The sequence below is a fragment of the Cannabis sativa genome, chromosome 7, assembly GCF_029168945.1.
Source record: "Cannabis sativa cultivar Pink pepper isolate KNU-18-1 chromosome 7, ASM2916894v1, whole genome shotgun sequence".
Taxonomy (NCBI): Eukaryota; Viridiplantae; Streptophyta; class Magnoliopsida; order Rosales; family Cannabaceae; genus Cannabis; species Cannabis sativa.
The window spans coordinates 11,532,986-11,558,097 of NC_083607.1; the positions used below are offsets into that span (position 1 = coordinate 11,532,986).

Genomic DNA, 25,112 nt, shown 5'->3' on the forward strand with positions numbered 1-25,112 from the left:
TGTATTATATCTGATCATTCTGAATACTAACCAATAATTAAGTGCCATATATAGAATAATGAGCATCTTACCAAACAGCAATGCTCTATTTAGAAAGATAGTATTTTATATATATGTCTAAAATTATATATAAAGAAGAAATTAATGAAAAAACATTAAAGTAATTAAGAAAAGATAAAAAAAAAAAGCATAAAATGGCAAGAAATCATCGACCACCTTATGCACAAATATATATATATATATATATATATATATATTAGATAGATATATATATATATATAGTTTAAATTAAAACTATGTGTTGCAGAAATGACAAAAGCAGTATGTTGTTTTCTTTGAATTGTCTGAATGAGATAATGAGAAAATACAATCAGGCCTTTATAGGCAGTAAAACCTAATAGCAGAACAACAACCAAAGGTTGTTATGACAGCCAACAAACAACTGAAATAACGGAAGTATAAAACAGAAAGAACTAACTAAACACTATGCATTAAACTAATAGAATAAGTCCTAACTGATATTCTTGTTACCCCCCCCCCCCTAAAGATGGACCATATATGTCATGTATGGGTAGGGCCTTCGTGAATGCATCAGCAAGCTGGAGATTGCTGCTAACAGGAATGAGGTGGATGACAGATTGTGCAATCTTTTCGCGAATGAAATGGCAGTCCAACTCGATGTGCTTAGTTCGTTCGTGAAAAGTTGGGTTGTCGGCAATATGAATGGCAGATTTGTTATCACAATAGATGAAGGCAGGTGTAGATTGAGGGATTTGGAAGTCTTTGAGGAGATATTGTAACCAAGTTAACTCACTTGTGGTGGCAGCCAAGGTGCGATATTCAGCCTCGGCAGAGCTTTTGGAGACAGTAGGTTGTTTCTTGGTTTTCCATGATATGAGACAGTCACCTAGAAATATGCAAAATCCGGTTGTCGAACGTCTTGTTATAGGACAAGTAGCCCAATCTGAGTCTGAAAAACCTCGGAGGTGAAGAGAAGATGAAGAAGAATACAATATTCCTTGGCCTGGTGTTCCTTTCAAGTAGCGCAATAAATGATGAAGAGCTGTGAGGTGAGATGTGCGTGGAGAAGACATGAATTGGCTAAGAGTGTTCACAGCAAAAGTGATGTCGGGCCGTGAAAGAGTCAAGTATAACAATCTGCCAATTAATTGTCTGTAGTGAGATGGATTGTCCAAGACATCTCCTTCTTGGTCAGTCAATCGGATTCGGGGATCCATAGGTGCCTTTGCAGGTTTGCTACTAGTGTATCCTGTATCAGCAAGTAATTGCAAAGTGTATTTGCGTTGAGAAAGGAAGAGGCCATACTGAGCACGAGTTATTTCAAATCCAAGGAAGTACTTGAGGGGCCCGAGTGTCTTCAACTTGAACCTGGCCTGAAGGGATGTCTGTAATTGTTGAAGAATGTTGATATTTGGACCAGCGAGGATTATGTCATCAACATATACAAGAAGAGCAACAAAGGTTGTGTGGGAGCCTCTTGTAAACAGTGTGTAATCGGCATGGGATTGAGTGAATCCTTCTTGGATAAGAGCATCGGTGAGTTTTTTGTACCATTGTCTTGAAGATTGACGAAGACCATAAATAGATTGGTTTAGCTTGCACACAAAATTAGAGCCCGTGACATTAGAGGGAACCTTGTAACCTTGGGGAAGCTGCACATAGACCTCTTCTTCTAGATCGCCATTTAAAAAGGCATTGTTGATGTCAAGTTGCAAAGTGTGCCATCGTTTGATGTTGACAATGGCAAGTAAGAGCTTGAAAGTGACCATTTTTGCAACTGGGGAGAAAGTATCAAAAAAATCCAATCCTTCTTGCTGCGTATATCCTTGTGCAACTAAGCGAGCTTTGAGTCTTTCAACGCTACCATCACTGTTATACTTGATTTTGTACACCCATCGACATCCTATTGCGTGCTTGCCCGGTGGAAGAGGAACGACGGTCCAAGTGTTGTTGATGATGAGGGCGAGTAATTCATTGTCCATTGCTGCCAACCATTGCTTGAATTGTGTAGCTTGTTTGTAATTTTGAGGCTCAAACTCGGCTGTGACAGCAAGTATAAAGGCTTTGTAAGCTTTAGATAATTTTGCATAAGACATGAATTTAAATATAGGATGAGGTGTAGTAGATTTATCTTGTAGGAGATTGTAGCATTCAAAATCTTGGAGATAGCTTGGAGGTCGTGAGACACGAGAGGTTCTTCGAGGTGCAATCGGTTCTGGTGTAGAAGTCTCTTTCTGTGAAGCAGCAGGAGGTGTCGAATTGGCTGGTGTTGACATGGTATTTTCCTGCTGTTGAGTAGCAGTATGAGTATCATGGGAGATGTTGTCATCTTCATTGTCATTATCCTGTAAAAAGGGATTCGAGGCAGTATCATTGTAATTTTGTGGGAAATAATCAGCTATATGTGTGTTGGTTATGTGCTGTGATGGTACCACCAGAGGTAAAAAAGGATCTATAGATTGATTTTGCAAGTTAAGTTTATGAAAAGGAAAGACATTTTCATGAAATATAACATTGCGAGAAATAAACACTTGTTTGGTATTAATATCATATAACTTATAACCCTTTATTCCTCTAGGATAGCCGATGAAGACACAGGTTCTTGCCCTTGGTGCAAATTTGGTTCTATGAGAAGAAATACTGGAAGCAAAGGCTAGACATCCGAAGCATTTGAGATGACTGTAATCAGGTGGTTTGCCTAGCAGTATTTCATAAGGAGTTTTGTTCTTGAGCTTAGGTGTAGGTGTTCGATTAATCAGGAACACGGCTGTCATGAGACACTCAGTCCAGTATTGGATAGGCACTTTGGACTGAAAATATAAATCCCTTGCTACATTAAGGAGGTGTTGATGTTTTCTTTCAGCAACGGCATTTTGTTCAGGTGTCTCTATGCAAGTGAAATCATGGGAAATACCATTCTTGGAGAACAAATCTTTGAAAGCAAGTTCAGGGGCATTGTCAGATCTAAAACGTTTGAAAACACAATTATATTGAGTTTGTATGTAAGCAAGAAAATCATGTATAATAGATATGACATCAGATTTTTGCTTAAGAAGATAAATCCAAGTGAATCTAGAATGATCATCAACCAAAGTAAGGAAATATCTATGACTAGAATGCGAAGTAACATGATAGGGTCCCCAAATATCACAATGAATGAGATCAAAACAATGATTGGTAAAGTTGTTTTTATTAGGAAAAGGTAGTTTCCTTTGCTTAGCTAAAGGACAAATGTAACAAGGTTCAATGCTATGCAAATCTTTAGTTTTACAATTCAAAGAATCTTGTAGTAAATGCAAACATTTATTAGACAAATGACCCAAACGCTTGTGCCAAGTTTCAGCAGATGCAAAAGCCTTGATGAGAACGGGTGTGGTGTCCAATATGTAAAGACCATTAGCCGATTCACCTTTGCCAATCATTAGCTTGGTGTGCGTATCCTGTAGGTAAAAATTATCAGCAAAGAATTTCAAAGAATAATTGTCCCCTTTTGTCAAGCAACTAACAGAAATAATGTTATAATGAAAACAAGGAACATATAGGACATCATGAAGGATAAGATGATTGTTCATTTTGATATTACCACTTCGATATACTAGAAGGCTGTTATTATTAGGCAGAATTAACTTAGTTTCTACAATAAAATGAACACTTTGGAATAGATTTAAGTCAGAACAAATGTGCCTAGTTGCACCCGAGTCTATGATCCAAGATTTTTCTTTCGATAACATAGCATAATTTGTTAAGATAATACCTGAGTTCCCATTAGAAGTACTCGGGTCTGTAGCAGGTGGGTTGACAGTTTGGGCACCAAGAAGGTTCAGCAACTGCTGATATTGGTTTGCTGTGCGTTGGGGCAGCAAAGTGTTGCTTTCACTGGGACCCGAACCTGTTTCATTGGATGTTTGGAATTGGTTTGCTGCAGCATCCTTTGATTTTCCTCCTTTGTTGTATCTGGGGGGATATCCATGTATCTTGTAACATTTTTCGATGGTGTGACCATGCATGTTACAATGAGTACAAAAGGGCCTGCCACGTTTAGGTTGCTGAGTTTTAGGTGGTCCTTGAGTGTCACCCTTGCTTGAAGCCTTTTCTCCTTGAAAGGCAAAGGCCATATTCGAGTTTCGATCTGTGGTACTGCCTTGTCCTCTTCTTTGGTTCTCTTCTTGTGTTACTAGAAGAAAGACTCTATTAATTTCAGGAAGAGGATCCATGACAAGGATATTGCCACGCACTTGAGCATAAAGATCGGAAAGACCCATGAGAAAGGACATAATGTACTCCATATTGTGATGTTCTTGTAAATTCTTGACTCATCCACAAGAACACCCATTACAAGTACAATTTGGTCTGAAATTAGATAGCTGTTCCCAAACTGTTTTCAGCTTAGTAAAGTATATACTCACAGTTTGATTTTCTTGTCTGAGATTCATCAAGTCTTTCCTTAGGTTGTATATATGAGCTCCATTTTTCTGCTGGAAACGCACCTTTAAATCGTTCCAGATTGCAGCAGCAGACTCATCGTGTAGTATGCTAGATGAGATTTCCTTTGAAACAGAATTAATAATCCAGGAAATAACAATGTTGTTATTACGGATCCAAGCATTGTAAAGAATATGGTCAGTGATAGGAGGTTTAGGGATAGAGCCATTCAAGAACCCCAATTTGTGCTTGACAGAAATCGCAAGCTCCATAGCTCTACACCAAGCAATATAGTTGTCCTGCCCAGTCAACAATTGAGACACCAAAACGTTGCCAGGATTGTCTCCGGGGTGTAGGTAATACGGATCTGAGGGATCCTCAATCTGGCTTCTTGATCTTGTCATCTGAACATTGAAACGAGTGTTTGTGGTTTGATTTTGATTTCCTCCATTGTTGACTTGGGATGAATCTCCTTCGGCTGACCCTGCTTCTTGTTCATTTGTCGCCATAACAGCAAGAAAAGGAAGACGAAGTAAAGGAAATCAGAGTAATTACAGAAAGAGAAATGTTGAGAGAAAACCTGTGTCGATGAAGAGATGAATTCTTCAAGGAACGACAAGGGCAATCAAGATCGGAAGGAAGCATAACTTCCTTGCTCTGATACCATGTTGCGGAAATGAGAAAAGCCATATGTTGTTTTCTTTGAATTGTCTGAATGAGATAATGAGAAAATACAATCAGGCCTTTATAGGCAGTAAAACCTAATAGCAGAACAACAACCAAAGGTTGTTATGACAGCCAACAAACAACTGAAATAACGGAAGTATAAAACAGAAAGAACTAACTAAACACTCTGCACTAAACTAATAGAATAAGTCCTAACTGATATTCTTGTTACTATGATAGAGTTTTTATTGTTATTGGTGTGTTAAAATGTTCCTACATATATACCAATATACCTAGTTAGTTATAATCTCTAATTATAATACACTTATTTCTTTTTAAAAAATAATTATAATATATAAAAGTGTTTTAACTAAACATGACAGATCAATCTTCCCTGCATATAAATTGTGGTGGACCACAAGTGACTGTGAAGAATGTCAATGGAAGTCTCACATATGAAGGTGATGAGTTTGATGGCTACAATTCAGCAGTGAGTAAAAGTATAACAAAAACTTGGGGATTTAGCAGCATAGGAGATGCTATGGATGACAATGATAAGATAAATAATCATGTTGTACACGATGACAACAATCTGTTTAAGGATAGTGGGGATTTATATATTACAGCTCGAAAATCACCCTTGTCCCTCACTTACTTTGGATGTCTGCAAAATGGAATGTACACTGTAAAACTACACTTTGCAGAGCTTGAGCTTGACAATGTTATTGGCCGACGCATATTTGATATATATATTCAAGTAAGTTATTATTACTCCCTAAGAAAAATACATAGTTATGTAACACATATATATTTGTTCGGTACCTAATTTTCTTAAATGGGTAGATCTAATTTGAATAAATAGATTACTATTTTGATTGTAAAACAATAGTACTGGCTTTGCTTTCTTGATTGCTTCTCTTTGTTTTTTTAGGGAAAGAAAATGTTAGTGGATTTTAATATACATGAGGAAGCTAAAAGAAGTGGTAGTAAAGTTGTTGTCCAAGAGTATTTTAATGTCAATGTGACTGATAATATCATGGAAATTCGCTTCTATTGGGCTGGAAAAGGAACCACTTGTGTTCCTAAGAGAGGATATTATGGTATTCTCGTATCCGCTATTTCAGTGTGTCCAAGTAAGTTATTTATCTATCATAAATATATTGTGAATTCATATATAGTCAGATTTATTCTATGGTTTTTATTGGAATGCCCTTTATTGAACATGGATTTGTTTTCTACAATTTCCAGGTTCCAAATCCCATTGTGAAGGTGATAATTATGAAAATAAAGAATGCAATATTTTGAGTTTAAAACAAGTTTTTCTTTGTTCTTTTTATGGTTATATAGTTTCCATTATTTGTTTATTGTACTTTTTGTAGAACCTAACTCACCAAATAGAATATCTATAGTGGTTGGCATTTCCATTTCTGTTTTTTGCCTAATCCTGCTAATAATTGGTATCATCACTTGGAAAAGATACCAAAACAACAAACATGCAAAGGAAACATCAAGTAAGTGAAGTTTCACTTTTGCTTGATTATCCTATTCGAAAGACAAATTAAAACACTAACTGATTATTCCACATGTTTACAGAGCTTTCCGGCATGGAGTTAATAACAGGTTCATTTACTTTGAGACAATTAAGAGCTGCCACTGATGATTTTCATTCTGATAACATACTTGGAAAAGGTGGTTTTGGAAGTGTTTATAAGGTGTGATACATTATACATTCCCCAATATTAGATAGTTTATGTTGAGCTTAATTAATTGAGATTTAATTCACATAAATTTGAATTGTGTGTTACTATGTAGGGTCATTTATCAGATGGTACAGTTATTGCAGTGAAGCAACTGTCTTCAAAGTCAAGACAAGGCAATCGTGAATTCATTACTGAGATAGGCATGATATCTGGTTTGCAACATCCAAATTTAGTCAAGCTTTATGGCTGTTGTATAGAAGGAAATCAATTATTACTAGTATACGAGTACATGGAAAATAATAATCTTGGGCATGCACTCTTTGGTAAATTAAGTTATCATTTACTTTGATAGATTTGTACCTACAAAACTTTTTGGTAAACTAAGTAGTTATCATTTGAATGTGAAGGTAAGAGTGGTTTGAAACTGGATTGGTCAACGAGGTTTAACATATGTGTTGGAATAGCCAAAGGCCTTTTGTTCCTTCATGAAGGGTCACCTCTGAAGATTGTTCATAGAGACATTAAGGCAACAAATGTGTTACTTGATAGAGATCTTAATGCTAAGATTTCAGATTTTGGATTGGCTAAGCTTCATGAAGAGGATGACAGCCACATTAGCACTCGAATTGCTGGAACCATGTAAGTAAATTTTACAAAAATTCAATATCTTATTGTACATTAATGATCAAAAAGGTATATAATTTAACCTTGAAACATTTATTTGAATGATGTGTCAGAGGATACATGGCTCCAGAATATGCATTATGGGGTTATTTGACTGAAAAGGCAGATGTTTATAGCTTTGGTGTAGTTGCTTTAGAAATTGTTAGTGGGAAGAGCAATACAAACTACAAACCTGAAAATGAATGTGTTTGTCTTCTTGATTATGTAAGGAGAATGTATCTTACGTTACTTCTTTAATATATTAAATTTTTATGAATATTTGGTGGGGTGTTCTTGAATATAGTTCATTCATTTACAGGCATTCGCTTTGCAACGAAAGGAAGACTTACTGGTGCTAATAGATCCGAATTTGGAGAGTAATTTTAACAAGGAAGAGGCTGAAAGAGTTCTTAAACTGGCTCTTTTATGCACCAATGCATCTCCAACGCTAAGGCCTACAATGTCAGAAGTGGTTGGTATGCTTGAGGAACAAACTGCTATTACTAATGTGGTTTCTGATCCTGATATATTTCGTGTTGATTTGGAAAGTGACTTGAGATTTAAATCACTCAAAAACTACTATCAACAAGTTCAAAGGAAGAATTCTTCTGAAATCCAAGGTTCTAGTTCTTTCAACCAAAGATTTAGTGAACCTTCTACAAGTAGTTCTGCTCATGATCTCTACCAAGTCAATCCTGCATCCTTATCTCTTCATGATCTATATGAAATCAATCCTGATTCCATGAACAACAGTGACATTTCTTCTTTGGTTTCGGGTCATAGTTCATCAGCTTGGCATTAAGTTCTTGAGATGGCATCACTTGAACCATGCTATAGTTTCTTAGTTTAATAAGGTGATGAGTCTTTTTTTTCCTGTAAGGATATCCAAACCATGCGTTATAATAATGACACTAAGGCAAGTCTTTTTGTAAGGTGTGTATTTTATTGTAAAGAGAGTAAGGAAACATTGACATACTTTGCTCTATTGAATGATATATACCGCTTTGATCACTATGTTGATTGACGTGATTCCTCTAGGAATGCTAAGGAAATATCCAAACCAATCTAATCTGAAATGTGTAGAGATTCACACTTCCATAGAAAAATAACTAATTTAACTAATTTTTCTTTGAGCAAAGTCTCCACCTCAACTTAATTATCAGGACCTCCAGAAACATATAAGAGCATTCATACTCGTGGACCAAGGATACTCGCTGATGATGCTTCCAGATAGGAAATAGCCTACTGAGGTCGACTATCCGGGTCTACCAATCTAGGAGAGATATTTAGCCAGATGGAACTCTTTTCTAGGCAAGGACTAGTTATCCTGAAGACTGAACCTAGAGTGGACATGATAATCATCTGGGAACTCCCATCCGGACTCGACTATCAATCGACAAGACACCTTCCGGGATGGACAAGTAAGTTGTCTAGGAACAAGGTCCGGGAGACACCTAACCTTCCAAGGATGACTTTCCAGGAATGATATAGGAGACTTTTTTATTTGGAGGAACTATACCTCAAATTCCACCTAGTTACTTCAAATTAAAAGAACGTCAATAATGAAGAAAGAATGCAATTCTCCATTTTCCTTTTTCATAGGTCAGACCATAATCTCATGTGCCCTTCAAATATCTCAATAACTATTTAACGACTTTCCAATGTTCCAATTCCGAATTGGACATGAACCGGCTTAGGATGCTTAAAGTGTGAGCTATGTCTGGTCTCGTGCTCACCATCACATACATTAAACATCCTAAAACCACTGCATAGGGTACATCCTTCATTTCTTCTTTCTCTTTCGTATTGTTAGGACATTGTTCCTTTAACAAAACAATCTGTCTCCTTAACGGAACGGATGTACTCTTTGTGTCTTCCATGTTGAACTTCTGAATAATTTTCTTGATGTACCCGGACTGCTTTATGCTAATAGTCCCTTCCTTCCGTTTCTAAGAGACTTCGATACCAAGTATCTTTTGAACTGGTCCAAGTTCTTTCATCTCAAATTTAAAATAAGGAAAGTAAAAATTTGAAATTTATGATGCAGGAAATAACATTTCAGATCCGAAACGCGTAAAATTGAAGCATGATCATGAGAATTGCCTACGGTTTAAAACCGTCGGCAATACTACAAGCGATGGCCTATGTTATTGCCAACAGTTTTAAACCGTAGGCCATTCCATTTTAAGGCACGTTTAAAAACCGTCATCTATACCTTTCGTCAGTTTAAAACCGTCGGGAATATCCTATTTTTCTAGACGGTTTTAAACACTCAATTTTTTTAGCGACGGTTCCCCAAAAAAGTGTTTTTAAAACCGTCGCGAATACTCTTTTTTATAGTAGTGAACACACATCAAAATTAAAATTAGACAAATTAGGTATCACATTCTTATTAATTAAGAGTACACATACTTTATATTACACAATAGAATATTATAAAATTAAAACACAGTCAATAGTACATAAAAGAAGGTATTATAAACTTAAACATACATTTAATAATTAAAAGGCTAATTAGGATTTTTGCCCCCTGGACTTTTACATATACTAAATCATGCCCCCTGAACTTTTAAGGTCGTTAAAAATGCCTACTGAACTTTTAAGGTCGTTAAAATGCCCCTTGAACTATTGAGATTGTTGGATTTAAGGATTTTTTTTTTTCTAATTTTAGTAAAAAAGTCTAACATGGATGAAAGTTCAGAGGGCATAATTTAGTACATGTCAAAGTTCGAGGGGCATGATTTGGTAGATATCAAAGTTTTGGAGCATGATTTAGTACATAAATAATCTTTTAAATAGTAAAATTGAATGAAATTTGACAAAAGTCTTTAAATATAACAATTTTAATAGTTCATGGGCATTTTTAACGATCTTAAAAGTTCATGGAGCATGATTTGGTACATGTCAAAGTTCAGGGGACAAAAATCCTAATTAGCCTAATTAAAATTAAACTCGCCAAAAACATTAACCAGAAAAAACAATAACATAAATATGAACCTTCAGAGATAAGATGTGAAACTAACTATTTAATAATGTTGAAGACTATTTCGTAATTTACCAGAAGACTATAATTTTTGTGTTCTGATTAGAGCGAATATAATTTTACAATGTGACATCAAATTTAACGAACTCCTTAAAGATGTTCTAGCGTGCAAATCCCCATAAAAACAAATAATATTGTGCGTGCAAGTGTAACATAGTTTCATAGATATTATTAATTATTCTTCATATTTATATAAGTATCGACCAATAAAACACACGAAATTAATTTATTTGAGGTAGAGAGTTGCATCCACGCATATTTATATAATTATTGAAATGTAAATATAATCTTCTAGTTCTAGTCCTCATCATGATCTGGAGATGGGTTTGGGAAACCACTAACAGTAAATCCACCATCAACGTAAATAACTTGGCCTGTCACAAATGAAGCAGCAGAGAAACAAAGAAAAGCCACAACCGATGAAATATCACTAGGCTCTGCTTTTCGTCTTATTGGGTTTCGATCAACTAATTGACCCAAAATTCCTTCTTTATCACCATGCTCCTACATTACATTGTTATGACTCTTTATTAGAAAAGAAATTAAAATCATTGTTTAGGGTTTTATTGACATAAAATAACTTTTTTTTTTCTTTTAGAAAGAAAGAATATGTGATTTCAAAAAAAAAAAAAAAAATCTAGAAAGAGAGAATATGTACTTCAAATACTTTATTATTAACATTGATGTGGTCATAGACTCATAGATAGGCCTGATATGATACTACATGTTAATTGTATTAATTTAACATATGATACTACCAAAGAATTGAATAGGGGGGCCCAAATATTAAATTTATTTACTTTGAGCTAAATGTTATACATATGGCCACTAGGGAGTAGAGAGTACGGAATACGGTAGATTGACCACACCTATTATAATTGTACATAATTATTTTTTTTTTTAATTTCTTTGTCATTTATGGGTCTGCCACTAAGTAGGGGTATGATGATGTAGTTTTTTTTTTTTTTTTCAGATCATTTTAATTTTTTGATATATTTAATTAAAAGTTTATTACTTTGTAGTAGCATAAACTCTAAAATAAATTATTTTCTCTTATTTTGGTAAGGGTGATGCAGTAAAAATAATGATATATGACATAAGGTTAGAAGAGATAAATTCCTGAGGAAAATGTAAAATCACCTTATATAAGGAATAATTATTAAAGGGCAAAGGGTACAATCCTTATAGACCATAGGTGAACTTTTAGTATGAAGGGTCCTTGAAAAATATAGACTAGGACATAGTCACCCCTTTAGGGATCAGCCTAGGTCGAGTACCCCCTTAGGGAACAACTTAGGCCGAGTCCCCCACTGAGAGTCGGCCAAGGCCGAGTCCACCCTCAACAAGGGGTGTTGGCTCCCATCTTATCCTCGTACAACTGTAATACCATACCCTATCTCCACTTCGACATGGTTGCTGATTTACTTGCTCAAGGTCCACATTCACCCCATTAAGGGTCAGTCTTTGTTGAGTACCCCTTAGGGGTCGGCTCAAGACGAGTACCCCTTAGGGGTCAGCTTAAGTCGAGTCCTCCGTCATCAAGGTGGTGTTGGACCCGTCCTCCTATAACTTTGGTACCAAACCCTATCCCTGCTTGGACAAGGGTGATGGCCTATTTCCTCAAAGTCCCATGGTTCATCCCGTGTACTCAACATCTGTTTATTCGTATGGTTTAATCTCCATATAACTACAAGTGTCAAAGTAACACATGACAAAGACCGTAGAGTCCCAAAATTGGATCAAAGTAAGAAGCAAAGGTGTATGTCCTGAGGGTAACGACACAAGGTCAAGTGTCCCTTTAGGGGTTGACCAAGGCTGAGCGTCCCCCTAAGGCTGACTTGGTCAAGTCCCATACGGACAATCGCCCAATTGATTATTTTTCCCAGCACTTGATAAGGAGACACACTCACGATGTCCAATCCCACTGAAAGCTCAAAAGTTGTTACAAATCCACAAAAAAAGTTGTATGTCACCAAAAGAATCGAGTCTTAACACATTCTGAGAATCACAGGGATAGTTGAGATATTCTCTCATGTAGTTGGGATTCAACCGAACCTTAGGACATGCCTCCTTAAGCGAAGTGCATGATCCATTTCCCTATATAAGGCAACATACTTGACCTAGAGAGGGGATCGAAAATTCATTCACAAGGAAAAACTCTATCATTTTTACTTCTTGCACTGAGGAGCTTGTTCTTGACTTACAACCCAGATTAATAAGATACAAGGGGAGTAGGCTATTGCCAACACTTGAGGCTGAACCTTTAAATTCTTGTGTTCTTTATTAGCATTTATTACATGTTTTTTGTTTTATTCTCATTAATTAAGACCCCGTGTCGATTGACTAAAAAACTAATCAACATTTTATTTTAGTACTTTCATTGAGAGCTTAAGCCAAAATCTCGAAGCTTTTACCGAAAATAATGGTGTTTACCAAAAGATCATCTAAAGAATGAACTGAGGAGGGTGTTGACAATGCCCACCAAGTCCTATTGGTGAGAACCTTCCTGAAACTGTGGCGAGCGACTGCCACATCCTGGTAGTCGAGGAAACACCACCACTAGGCATACCATCGCCCAAACTAAAGTTGATGGACAGACTATCGCTTGCCGTACAATCATAGCTCCCACCATGGGCAGAGGTGCAACTGGCAGTGCAATCGGTAGGGACACTACAAGATTTTTTCATTCAGACTGATGAAGGCACAAGCCATTCTAATGCCTTAGGGGTATTGGCGCTTTTAGGGCAAGACGTAATGAGCCCCATGTGAATATAGAAGGGATCAATCCTGATATTGATCAGTTGAGGGATGCAATTGGCTAAGTGTAAGACCATGTTCAGAGCGTGCACCAAGAAAAAGCCTAAGCTCAAACGAATGTTCTTGAGAGTCTTGACAAAAAAGGAGAGAACTTCGATCTTGGTTGGATGAACACGCTCAGGAGATGGAAAGGTGTCAAGAAACTATGAATTGACGTACTTGGGAAGTGGCTAACTTGATTTGGAGTTATGTGCAGCAAAACATCAAAGGTTTAGGCACGGATGCCATCAACCAACAAGTGTCGATTGACCAACAGACCAATAGCGAGGACCTACGTACCCCTAGGGACCAACAATAAAGGGTGGTCTACGAACCATACCACCGTCTTAGGGATAGGGATCATGTCAAGAGTCATCATTCTAATAGAGACCCTAACAACAATAACAACGACTGTCCACTCCCTGTGGATGACCAAGTCCTTTCAAAACACCTTATGGGAAGGGAAAACAATCATAATGTTCTGATGAGGAAGAACGGAGGAGGAAACTCTAGGAACAACAGTGTTAGCCAACATGGGAACAAAAGAAGGCTAGCCCAACAACGAGTTTGGCAACCCCGCTGCAATGACCAACCTCAACAGGAGAATGGTCAACCAAGGAATAATTGACTAAGAACTAGAAGGGAAGACCTCGAAATCACTAGTTAATAACGTCCCACCTACCCTGATGGTCATGGAGAAGATAAAGCTGAGAGTAATGCTAACAACCAAAATAAAAATGGTAGGATAGGCTATTAGCTTGTAGGACTGTATGTCCATTTAAGGCAGCATAAACCCACCAACAACCCACCTCAAAGAGGTGAGAATCATTAAATACTGCCCATAGTATCTGGAAGAGCAAACAACGAAAATGTTGACAGTATGCCCCAAAGGCTAAGATTAGTCTTTAACCAAATGGGAGCCTAAGGGGTTGAGGACCTTCAGAATACCATTATTAGAAATTAGGGAAATTAGGAAAATAGGGACAATGGAGGCTTAAATCATATAGCTTCGCATGAGACGATTTAAGAAGATCAGGTCAACAAAGGCTTCAGTGTCGTCCAACCATAAGTCATCATAGATACGGTGATCCAACCATAGTTAGACGTGCTAACCCGGTGTGTTAGGGACCTTACCGCACAAAAACTAACACACTTAAAGTTGGACAGTAGAAGAGAGTCTTCCTTCTCACAAAGAATCAATGACCTCCCAATCCCAACCAAGTTCGAGATGTCGACCTACAAGATGTACATGGGTAAAGAAGATCCCTTCACCCATGTTGAGAACTTCAAGATCCAGATGGATCTTCAAGGAATAAATGACGACCTCATATGTTGTGTCTTCTTCGCGGCCTTAATAGACATGACACAATAATGAATCTCCATGTTAGCCCTGGGGAGGATACTTCGTAGGACGAGCTTGTTGGAATATTCTATAAATTCTCTTATGATAAATAAATACTCGCAAACTTGGGTGACTTAGTGCTAATAAACAAAGGCCAAGCAAGCCACTCAAGTACTATATTCATCCTACATGTAAGAAGCAACAAAAGTAAAAAGTCTAAGTGACAATGGCAAGCTGGCCATGGTCATAGGGGCATCAATGTGGGAAGTCGACTCTGGATAGACATAGGGAGGAAGCTAACCCACTCCAAGAAAGCCTTCCTTGATAGAGCAGAGAAATTTATTAAGTCGGAAGAGGCTGAACAGAACATCAAAGGCCTTGATCACGCCAAAAAGTTTGTGAATGGAGCAAGTTTTAGCGGCCAAGGTTCCCAAGGTCAAGGAACAATAATAATAATGGCTAAAAAAATGGGAAGAGTGTCAACAATAAGAACGATGTTAGTAACACTAATGATAACAAGTGACTAGAGAATAGTATTAAGCAAGTAAGGCCAAAACCCATGACCACAAGGTATCACCCAAAGTACTGACTTGAGTAGCTTACTTGAACCACATATATTAGGGTTAGATAAGAAGCAAGAGCAAAAGCATCCAAAGGATACTTGGAAGCTTCACATTGGTGGCTCTTCTGTTGACTAATTGTAAGGAGCTTGTCTTACCTTGACCACTCCTGAAGTGTAGTACATTCATGCTGCTATCCACTTAAGATTCACCGCTTCCAATAATAAAGCAAAAGATGAAGAACTGATCGCTGGTTTAAAACTAGCAAGGGAAGATTATACGATTGTGAATGCTTTGGCTAGGCTAACAAGCATTACCAAGGTCAAGAAGGCCAACCTTGTCCCCATTAAGTACCTCTCGAACCAAGACATCTTTTCCTGGTGACATGAAGACATGGTGGGCATAAGTCACACCATCTTGAGTTTGCTCTTAATTTGGAAGGACCTTACAAAGCGGTAGAGGTCATTCATCCTGGAACATATAAGTTTGCACGGTACAATTCCAACATGAACTTGGTACCAGGGCCTCGCTATTGGAACAAAGTACACCTCTGATGGTACTATCAGTAAAGTTTCTTTTCAGCAACTGCTTAAGCTATAAGACAACCCCACCAACGAAGTTTGTTTTCTTTTTATAAGGCACGTGCACCCAACTTGATGTCATTAGGCACATTTTCCCATTCTATTCATCAAAAAAAAAATTCAAGTTATGACAGAGCTCATATGATTATTATTGAATCTATTTATGAACCTGAAATACTTGTTTATCTTGCTAACTTTAGTGATTTAGTCACATAATTTTAAGAGTGCATGTGTCGACGTAGAAATTTGGCCATTATTCGCTCGCTAGATTGGCGAGAGGAAAAATAATTTTAAGTAATAAATAGAGAGAAACATGAAATTTATAGTAGTTCTCTCTTCGTGTCGCGATGATAATAGAGCTACGTCTACTTTTAGTTTTTATTTCTCACGAGAATTACAAGAAACTGGCCAAGGCAAGATCTCTAATTGCTAGAGAGAGATTCTCTAACCTTATGAGGACTTAAAAGAATGTGAAAAATGAGCTAGAAGAGCTCTCCTTTTATAGGAAGGAGGTCCTATTGAAATATTAATAAAATAAGACAAAAATGTGAAAATTCTCTTTGGGCTAATCTTGACCATTGATGATTATCAAATGGTGAAAATCAAATTTTGATAAAATCATCAATTTTCTGAGTTTGAATCTCGTCTGTTGGATTATTTTTGGGAAATCTATCAAAATATTGGGCACAAATTTTGGACTTAAAATATTTTGAATTGCAATATGAGTGTGACACATGACTTGAATGAGATTTAAAATGCATGTTGGATCGCATCAATTGTATCAATATTGAGGGAATTATGGCAATTTTACTGAAAGTTATTTAGCACCCAGCACCCAGGTGAACATCCAGCACCAAAGTTGACATTTTGTCGTTAATCAGGATGCTGAGTAAGTGGAAAAATTTCAGAGACTTGTATTTTTTGATGCTTAAGTGGTATGTTGACATCACTTAATCATTTTCTTCACTTTGGTGAAGTTGTTTACCAGTTCTCAGAGACTTTTTGGTGAAATTGTGTAGACTCAAAACTCCCCTATTCCACCTTAATAAGGGTGAAATATCGAAGTGTGAATTTGACCTTTCACAAGTATTAGCTCTCATTTAATACAAAAAAAATAGTCGGATGGTCTAAGACAAATTCCAATTCTTATATGCAGAACCCAAAGCACAAGGCTATCTATTAGCCTGGGCGCCAGGTGCTTCTTGGGTGACTTCCAGAGGCTCATTTTGATACTTTTAAGGAATTTGAAATTGCAAATGAGGTCTCCTACCTCATTTCTGACAAAAAGAAGAAGAATGTTGGGAGTAGAATTTGTGTTTAAGGAGCGAAAACATGCAAATTAAGTTGCACATCAACCTAGGCGCAAGGCCTAGTGCCCATGTCAACTTGGGGGCTTGGGTCCAATTTTGGCCCCCCGAGAACACTTGTATCTTTGGTATTTATGAAAATAAAAAACATGCCCACAAAAATTTTCGAGAAAAATGACTAGAAATAACCGAGGTTGATAAAATGTCAATGTCAACCTACACACTGGGTCTAGCTTTTTGCCACAGGATGGTTCTGTTTGATTCCCAAAAATACTTGTATCTTAGTTATTTGTGAAAATGGAGAATATGCCTGGAAGACTACTTAAAAAACTTATTGAAAATGGACGAGGTTGAAAAAATGTCAATATGGGCGCTAGGCCCATCACCTAGGTCAACATGGGCGCTAGATCCTAGTTTTGGCTCCCAAATGAATCTGTTTGTTTACCAAAAGCACCCAAATATTAATTATTGGCAAAAATGGAGAATATTCCCTGAAGAATTCTTCTAATTTGTTTCTAGAAATGGCCCAGGTTGATAAAGTGTCAACTTGGGCGCTGGGCCTAATGCCTAGGTTAACCTTAGCATTTGGTCCCCCTTTTTGCCTCTAGGTCGATTTGTTTCTTTCCTAAAAGCACTTTATTCTTTGTTTTAGATGGAAACTAACAAAATGCTCGGGATACTTCTTTGATATTGTGATTGGAAGCGCCCTAGGTTAACAATATGTTAACCTGGGCGCTGGGTGAACTAGGTGGCCGAGGTGCCTGGTGCTCAAAATTAAAAGTGCTCCAATTCTAATTCTGATGCCTTAAATATGTTCGTCATATGTCTTATTCATGTCAAAGTATAAAGGTTGAGTCATTTGCACAAAAATGGACCCAAAAACTAAAACCCTAGTTGGGATGTCAAACTTGGGTGCTAGGTGAAACCCTAGGCGCCTGGATTGACTTTCGGGGTGTTTTCTCATCTCGTTTTTGTTTCTTGACTTTGGACATGATTCTCCTTATCTTCTTTATTTAAAATACTTAAGGATTGTGAGTTTGAAACAACTTAGTGAGTTCTAAACACTCATTTTGGAGTTCCCAAAGTCAACCTAGGTGCAGGGCTAAGGACCCCTCCCAGGTCAACTACTATGACTCAGGACTACTCAAATCTTGGATGTTTTCTTTCTTTCCACATGTCAAACATTGATGTCCACGTCACCAGGGTCAGTTTTTGGGTAAATAGTATGAAATCATAGTGGCTAACCCAAGGGATGATGGCAGTTCTTACATAAAAATTCTGGTTATTTAGCAAGTGACCAAAATGCAAACCTTCTTAGTCACTTAGGGGGAACCACACTCATACATAGACTAATAAGGATAACATTGCACACTCACTTAAATGGATTTTAAAAATGTTGAGTTTTAAAGTGCTTGTGCATTGCTCAATGTCTTGAGCGACATGTATGCAATACATCATCAAGTATAAAAATAAATAAATAAATAAATATTTATGCATAGTGTGGTACATGCCACATAAGTTAGCACATGGTAGAATATAGGAAAAGAGTCGCATAGCTCCATAGAAAAGAAAAAGAATGTCATAGCATGAAAGGTGTCCCAAAAAAGATTAGGGCCCAGGATTAAAAGCTGCTTGGATAGCCATAATTCTTTACACCCATGAAAATAGTGCTATATGTTCCATGAGAAAAGTAATCTACCAAGGGAAAAAAACAAGGTCTACCCAATTCAACACTTCGCATCCAATGTTAACAACCCGGTCAGGTGTAAGTCCATCCTACTGCTCTAATGGAATTATTCATGATAGGTCTCTGTAATGATCAACAATCTTGGAAGTAGGATCATGGTCATCCATATCTTTTTCAGAACATGGCCCCTTGTTAAATTCTTTCGGCTTTGGTAAATTAGAAGCTCGCCAAGCTTCTTGCGGATCATGAACATTATTTACTTATGTCGTCTTCTAAGTACGAGCTTATTAACCCTAAAAATTAACAAGTTTAATTTTTTGAGATTAGTAAACGATTAGTCTTGAGAAATGAAAGAAACTGACTTGAAGAATTAGCTAAGGAAGGACCAGGTCAACACATGTATACTGGGGCCACTCAACCAAACCCTAGCTTGAGAGCAACTCGGTCGAGTAGGGTTGATGATAACTCAACCAAGCATGTCTTGAAGTCACTCGGCCATGACCGTTGAAGAGGACATTCGACCGAGCATGGCTTGAATTCACTCATCCATGTGAGCATTAAGGTCACTCGGCCATGTTAAGACCAAGGTCACTCAGCCATGAATTCGAGAAGTAACTCGATCATGCTTCTCATAATGTCACTCTTCACCATGCTTCTTACAATGTCACTCAACCATCCATTAGAGAAGTCATTCAGTCATGTTTCTCACAATGTCACTCGACCATGCATTAGAGAAAGTCACTCGGTCATGCTCTTCATGGAGTCATTAGGCTGGCATGCTCCAGAGTCGCTCGACATCCACACTTGACATGCCCTCCTACAACAGCATAGCTATACTTAGTGAAATTTTCTTAAGTGTTGAAGAACAAGGAAACATGAGTACGATCACAAGGGCAAGGCGTGCACGAAAGGTGTGTACAACTACGTCTTTTGCATGTTCTAAAGGCAAGGAGGTACAAGTAGTGGAGACACCACACCTGCAAGGCCTCACAACCTGACCAAGGGTGCATTACAACCACGACTCTTGCAACCCAGGACCACCTCACACTAGACAAAGGTACAAGGTGGAAGACCACCACCTGCAACCTGCAGCTTGCATGCCATGGATGTCACCATGTCCCTTGGGATCACTAGTGTACCCTAGACCATTATAAAATAATTACCCCTTTCACAAATATTAGAAGGGATTGGTCTTTTGCATGTTCTAAAGGCAAGGAGGTACAAGTAGTGGAGACACCACACCTGCAAGGCCTCACAACCTGACCAAGGGTGCATTACAACCACGACTCTTGCAACCCAGGACCACCTCACACTAGACAAAGGTACAAGGTGGAAGACCACCACCTGCAACCTGCAGCTTGCATGCCATGGATGTCACCATGTCCCTTGGGATCACTAGTGTACCCTAGACCATTATAAAATAATTACCCCTTTCACAAATATTAGAAGGGATTGGAAAATCATTGTAACACTTGACCTAGAGAAATATACACGTTTATATTTCTCCATAGATATTTAGCACTTTTGCTTTAAAAGTTTTCATATTTATATCTTCATCTTAATCCTAGGTGTTGCATCTATGTTTTGATTTTGCGACTATAATTTGGTTGATGAGTTTTCAAAGTCAATAGTTTGTCGCCATTTGTGGCAGCAACAAGCTCAAGTCATGTAGTTTCCTTACTTACCACAACTACAAGACTCCAAGATACTCCAACCGTCTTCAAGGCATCAAGATTATGGAGTAGCTACATCCATCACACATGTTGGTGTGAATAGCCTGTCATGGCCAAAACAATTCTAGTAAAGCGCCGTCCACCAATAACACTGAGAGATCCCGATACCTTGTGACATCATCCCAGAAAAGAAAAGTAAGCGTACTCATTGAGCTCAAAATCTCAAACTTACCACTATGAAGATGAAATAAATGATCTCCACTAGAAGAGCAAAATGCTAGAAATTATAGTGACTAGCATGCAAAAGGTGTTGAGCGGCATACTCAAAGAAAAAACCCAAGCCTTATACTTTCTGCTCATTAACCACTAGAAAGAACATGAGATCCCAACTGCACATGTTGGTGGAGGGAACTCCGTGTCATTTATAGATAGTACCCTAAAGGATGAGAGCAAAAATGGCCCATTGCAAGACAAGGACCTTATAGGTCATTCAAGGCAATGTGAGTCTACCCACTATAGTAAGACCGTAATGATAGAAACATCCAGTGATCATATGGAGGGAACCGTGCCTGCACCTCCTTTTAAGAGCAAAGCAAGAGAAAGGCATTATCCCTCAATCATCGTGGGAAGTTTCATGATGATGGGACAAGAGGATTACTACTCATAGGTCCCATGCAAACTGTAAGGAATACTAAAATTCCACGTACCAACTATCAAGAAATGATGAACAAAAGAATGAAGGAGCTAGAAGGAGAGATGTGAGATCTACATCAAAAGATGGCTACCACATCAAAGGGAAATCCGGAGGATGATGTGTTCGATGAAGGATCCCCTTTCTCAAGGGAAATTCAAATTGAACAACTTCCACCCAATTTCAAGGAGCCTTCCATGACACCATATGATGGTAAAACTTATCCAAAGTACCATTTACAAACATTTAACGAGCTAATGAAGATGAAAAAATGTCATGCTAGGTAAGGTCCCAATGCTTTGTGGTCGCACTTAAAGGAGCTGCATATAAGTGGTTCAAAAGGCTTGGGCCAAGATTAGTCACATACTGGAAACAATTTTTGGAAGAATTCCTTCAACAACATCAGGCAGCCAGTGATTACGTTATGCCTATAACAAGTATGACCATTATGAAGCAAGAAGAATAAGAAAGCATGTGAAGATACATCCATCGCTTTAACTCCAAAGTTTCCTAAGTAGGGAGGATATCTGACGATGAACTCATGTTTGTCAGAAGTAGACTATGGAAGAATATGCTGAAAAGTGAATTTGATGGTATAGAAGACTTCTGTGAGAGAGCAGAGAAGTACATTTGTATTAAGGAGGGTAATAGAGTTTTGGAAACAGATACAAGTGAGTGTACGGGAAGCTCATCATATCCCTACAGGGTGTATTAGACGATACTCCTAGCACTCATAATTTGATACATTCAAGTAAAAGCCTCCGCTCTACATCCCATAAAAATTAAATATCCAAGTTTTTCCTCTAAGTGAAGCTCAAATATATGGGAAGGTGTTCTTAGCAATGGAAACTTTACCTTTTGTACGTTGAACTAAATCAAAGAGGGCCCCTTGATAGGCCTCTGAATGTAGCTCATATATTTGGGTGATTAAATATTTGTATTATCAATGAAAATGTTAATTTTTTAATTTACATATGGCATTCATCACTCTCCGCAGGTCTGTTTGGCTTGCTCACTATACTTGTCAATCGAAATTGTCAAAGTGAATGAAGCTGTGTAAAAAAAGAAAAAAAAAAGAAGAAGAAAAGAAGAATTGGATAGAACTCTGAGAGGGAAGCCTCTCTAAAAGGATTACTGATTTTGTAGCTTTCAAAATGCACTTTAAGAGCCACAGATGCAATGTAAGAGGTCAAGCACCACCTAAGGGCTACCAACTCCCTCAATAGAATCAAAAAAGTTAAAAAAGGCTAAGCATAGCCCAAGAGGCTAACAACTCCCTTAATATCTAATAAGTAAGCGGTAAAAGGCTACTTAAAGAGTCTATAGTCCCTTCATCATACATTTACATTAGAAAAGAGGTTGAGAAAGCTCAAATGGAAAAAGACTCCCTCAAATAAAAGATCTCAAGGTACAAGCGCCTAAAGAGACTACTGCAGAACCAAGTGAAAGGGATGGCACTTGCCGAACTTAGTCTACAAGAAAATTTAAATGAATTCTTGTAGATTGGGGGGCCCAGTGTCAATCCCAAAAATTAACAAGTTCAATTTTTGAGATTAGTCAATGATTAGTCTCGATAAATAAAAGAAACCGACTTTAATAGTCAGCCAAGGAATTACCAGGTAAACGCATGTATCCTAGGGCCACACAACCAAACTATAGATTGGGAGCCATTCAACTGAGTAGGGTTGATGGTCACTTGGCCAAGCATGGCTTGAAGTCACTTGGCCATGACAATTCGAGAGGCCGCTCGACCAAGCATTGCTTGAAGTTACTCGGCCATGTGAGCATCAAGGTTACTCAGCCATCTCAAGACAAAGGTCCCTCGGGCATGCTTCTCACATATGTCACTCAACCATGCATTTGAGTGGCCATGCTTCTCACAATGTCCCTCAGCCATGCTTATCACAATGTCATTCACTATCATGCTTTCCACGATGTCACTTAGCCATGCATTAGGGAATGTCACTAGATCATGCATTAGAGAAAGTCACTCAGCCATGATCTAGTGAAGAAGAAGGCAACAAGAGTACGATCACAGCAACATAGCTATACTTAGTTAAATTTTCCTACGTGTTGAAGAAGAAAGCAACAAGAGTCCGATCACAAGGACAAGGCCTGCATGAAAGGTGTGTACAAAAAATTCTTGTGCAAGTTCTAATGGCAAGGAGGTACAAGTAGTGGAGGCACCACACTTGCAAAGCTTGACAACCTGACCAAGGGTGCATTACAGCCACTACTCCTACCACTAGGGACCACCGGTCACTAGAAAAAGGTACAAGGTGCAAGACCACCACCTGCAACCTGTAGCTTGCAGGCCATGGATATCACCATGTCCCTTAGGACCATTAGTGTGCCCTAGGAAATTAAAGCCTATCAATACCCCTTTTTCAGATGTGATAAGGGGTTGTAAAATTATTGTAACACTTGACCTAGAGAAATATACACTTCTATCGTTCTTCATAGCTACTCTGCACTTTTCAATAAGTTTTCATATTTCCTGATCTTCATCTTAATCCTAGATCTTACATCTAAATTTCGATTTTCATGCTATAATTTGCTTGACAAATTTTCACCGTCAACTATGACATTGTAGGAAACATATCTGAGGTATGGAGTATAGTAACAAAAAACTATCTGAAGGCTGATTGATGAAAGTATAAGTAGATCCACTTGGATGCCATCCTCACTAGATGAAAAAATACAAAGTTATCAACGATCAAGCCTTACCCCCTCCTTGCTCCTTGCATGGGTTGGAAACATGAAAGGCATCCATCTCTATAGAAGGAGGGGTACAAGTATATACATATAACATGCAAACAACAATAAAAAGACTTGGCTCAAGATCCAAGCACATGGAAAGTCATAAGAATGTAAGACAATGCAAAGTATATGGCATAAGTCTTAAAGAAACTATGTTAATGAGGCGAGTGTTAATGTCTCAAACACCAAGGGAGTTAAATATTGTTAATAGATGACTCGAGAACATGGCACATACGTGCCAAGACCTTCATACTCCTTGGCCTTAAGCCACGCACCCTAAGGTGATCCATGCAATATAACTTAAGGAAATTAGGACCTTCATAGTGCATAATACCCTAGGATTGCAAACCATATTGCATGCACCAAGATCGCATACTCATGTGGAGTACCTTGCCTGGAAACCTTCAATGTTTAAGAATATCCCTATACTCACAAATTTGATTAATGTGATTTCGGTGGCATTGGAAAGCACTTTCAATGATATATCCAATCTAGGTGGCCTAGGTTGAGTACCCTCTAGGGGTCATCCTCGGTCGAGTACCCCCTTGTGGTGAGCTCATGTTGAGTACTTTTCCATGCAACATTCAGTGCTTTGAGCATATCTCTCTACTCATAACCCTGATTGATGTGATTATGGTGATGTTGGATCTTTCAATGATCTATTCAATCTAGGTGGCCTATGTCAAGCACCCTTAGAGGTTGGCCTAAGCTGAGTAGCCCCTAGAATTTAGCTCATGTCAAGTACTTACCCCACAATCTTTAGTTTTTTATGCATATATCCCTAGTCACAAGTTTGACTGACAAGATTTTGGTAGTATTGGAAATCCATTTTAATGATCTTTGAAATCTAGGCAGCCCAAGTCGAGTACCCCCTAGGGGTCAGCTCAAGTCGAGTACCTTCCACTGTAACCTTCAGTGTTTTGAGCATATATCTCTACTAACAACTCTGATTGATGTAATTCTAGTGGCATTGGAAAGATCTTTAAATAATATATCAAATTTAGGCATCCCAAGCCGAGTACCCCTTAGGGTTTGGAGTCGATCGGGTACCCCTAGGGACCAGTTCAGGTTGAGTACTTTGTGTATTTTAGACCATTTTCACCACAAAAGTGTCACACACCATTCTTGATATGAACATGGTACTTAGGCTGAATGCTATGGGTCGTAATCCAAGTATCATGAGCAAAGAATTTTTAGAAT

The 25,112-nt window shown here is 38.0% G+C and overlaps 3 protein-coding genes across 6 annotated transcripts in view; 1 reads left to right on the forward strand and 2 right to left on the reverse strand.

The window, feature by feature from the left end:
* LOC115697794 (probable LRR receptor-like serine/threonine-protein kinase At1g29720) overlaps positions 1–8,484 on the forward strand; it is a 47,142-nt gene extending 38,658 nt beyond the window's left edge. For all 4 annotated transcript variants that reach the window (XM_061101835.1, XM_030624919.2, XM_061101834.1 and 1 more), the window contains 9 exons: positions 5,493–5,866; positions 6,041–6,242; positions 6,358–6,378; positions 6,489–6,620; positions 6,703–6,821; positions 6,922–7,132; positions 7,217–7,448; positions 7,547–7,697; positions 7,792–8,484. In XM_061101835.1, coding sequence (XP_060957818.1) covers positions 5,493–5,866; positions 6,041–6,242; positions 6,358–6,378; positions 6,489–6,620; positions 6,703–6,821; positions 6,922–7,132; positions 7,217–7,448; positions 7,547–7,697; positions 7,792–8,274 — 1,925 coding nt within the window. In that variant the 3' untranslated portion in view covers positions 8,275–8,484. The remainder of the gene's footprint in view (positions 1–5,492; positions 5,867–6,040; positions 6,243–6,357; positions 6,379–6,488; positions 6,621–6,702; positions 6,822–6,921; positions 7,133–7,216; positions 7,449–7,546; positions 7,698–7,791) is intronic.
* Positions 3,341–4,313, reverse strand: LOC115697799 (uncharacterized). The gene is made up of 2 exons (XM_030624931.2): positions 3,776–4,313; positions 3,341–3,461 (listed from the first exon to the last, which is right to left on the reverse strand). Exons 1-2 carry the CDS (start codon positions 4,305–4,307, stop codon positions 3,427–3,429), a joined length of 567 nt encoding a protein of 188 aa, XP_030480791.1. The 5' UTR covers positions 4,308–4,313; the 3' UTR covers positions 3,341–3,426.
* A 2,041-nt stretch (positions 8,485–10,525) lies between the features above and the next one.
* Positions 10,526–25,112, reverse strand: part of LOC115697798 (tropinone reductase homolog At5g06060) — a 37,312-nt gene continuing 22,725 nt past the window's right edge. The window contains exon 5 of the mRNA XM_030624928.2: positions 10,526–11,019. Coding sequence (XP_030480788.1) covers positions 10,813–11,019 — 207 coding nt within the window. The 3' untranslated portion in view covers positions 10,526–10,812. The remainder of the gene's footprint in view (positions 11,020–25,112) is intronic.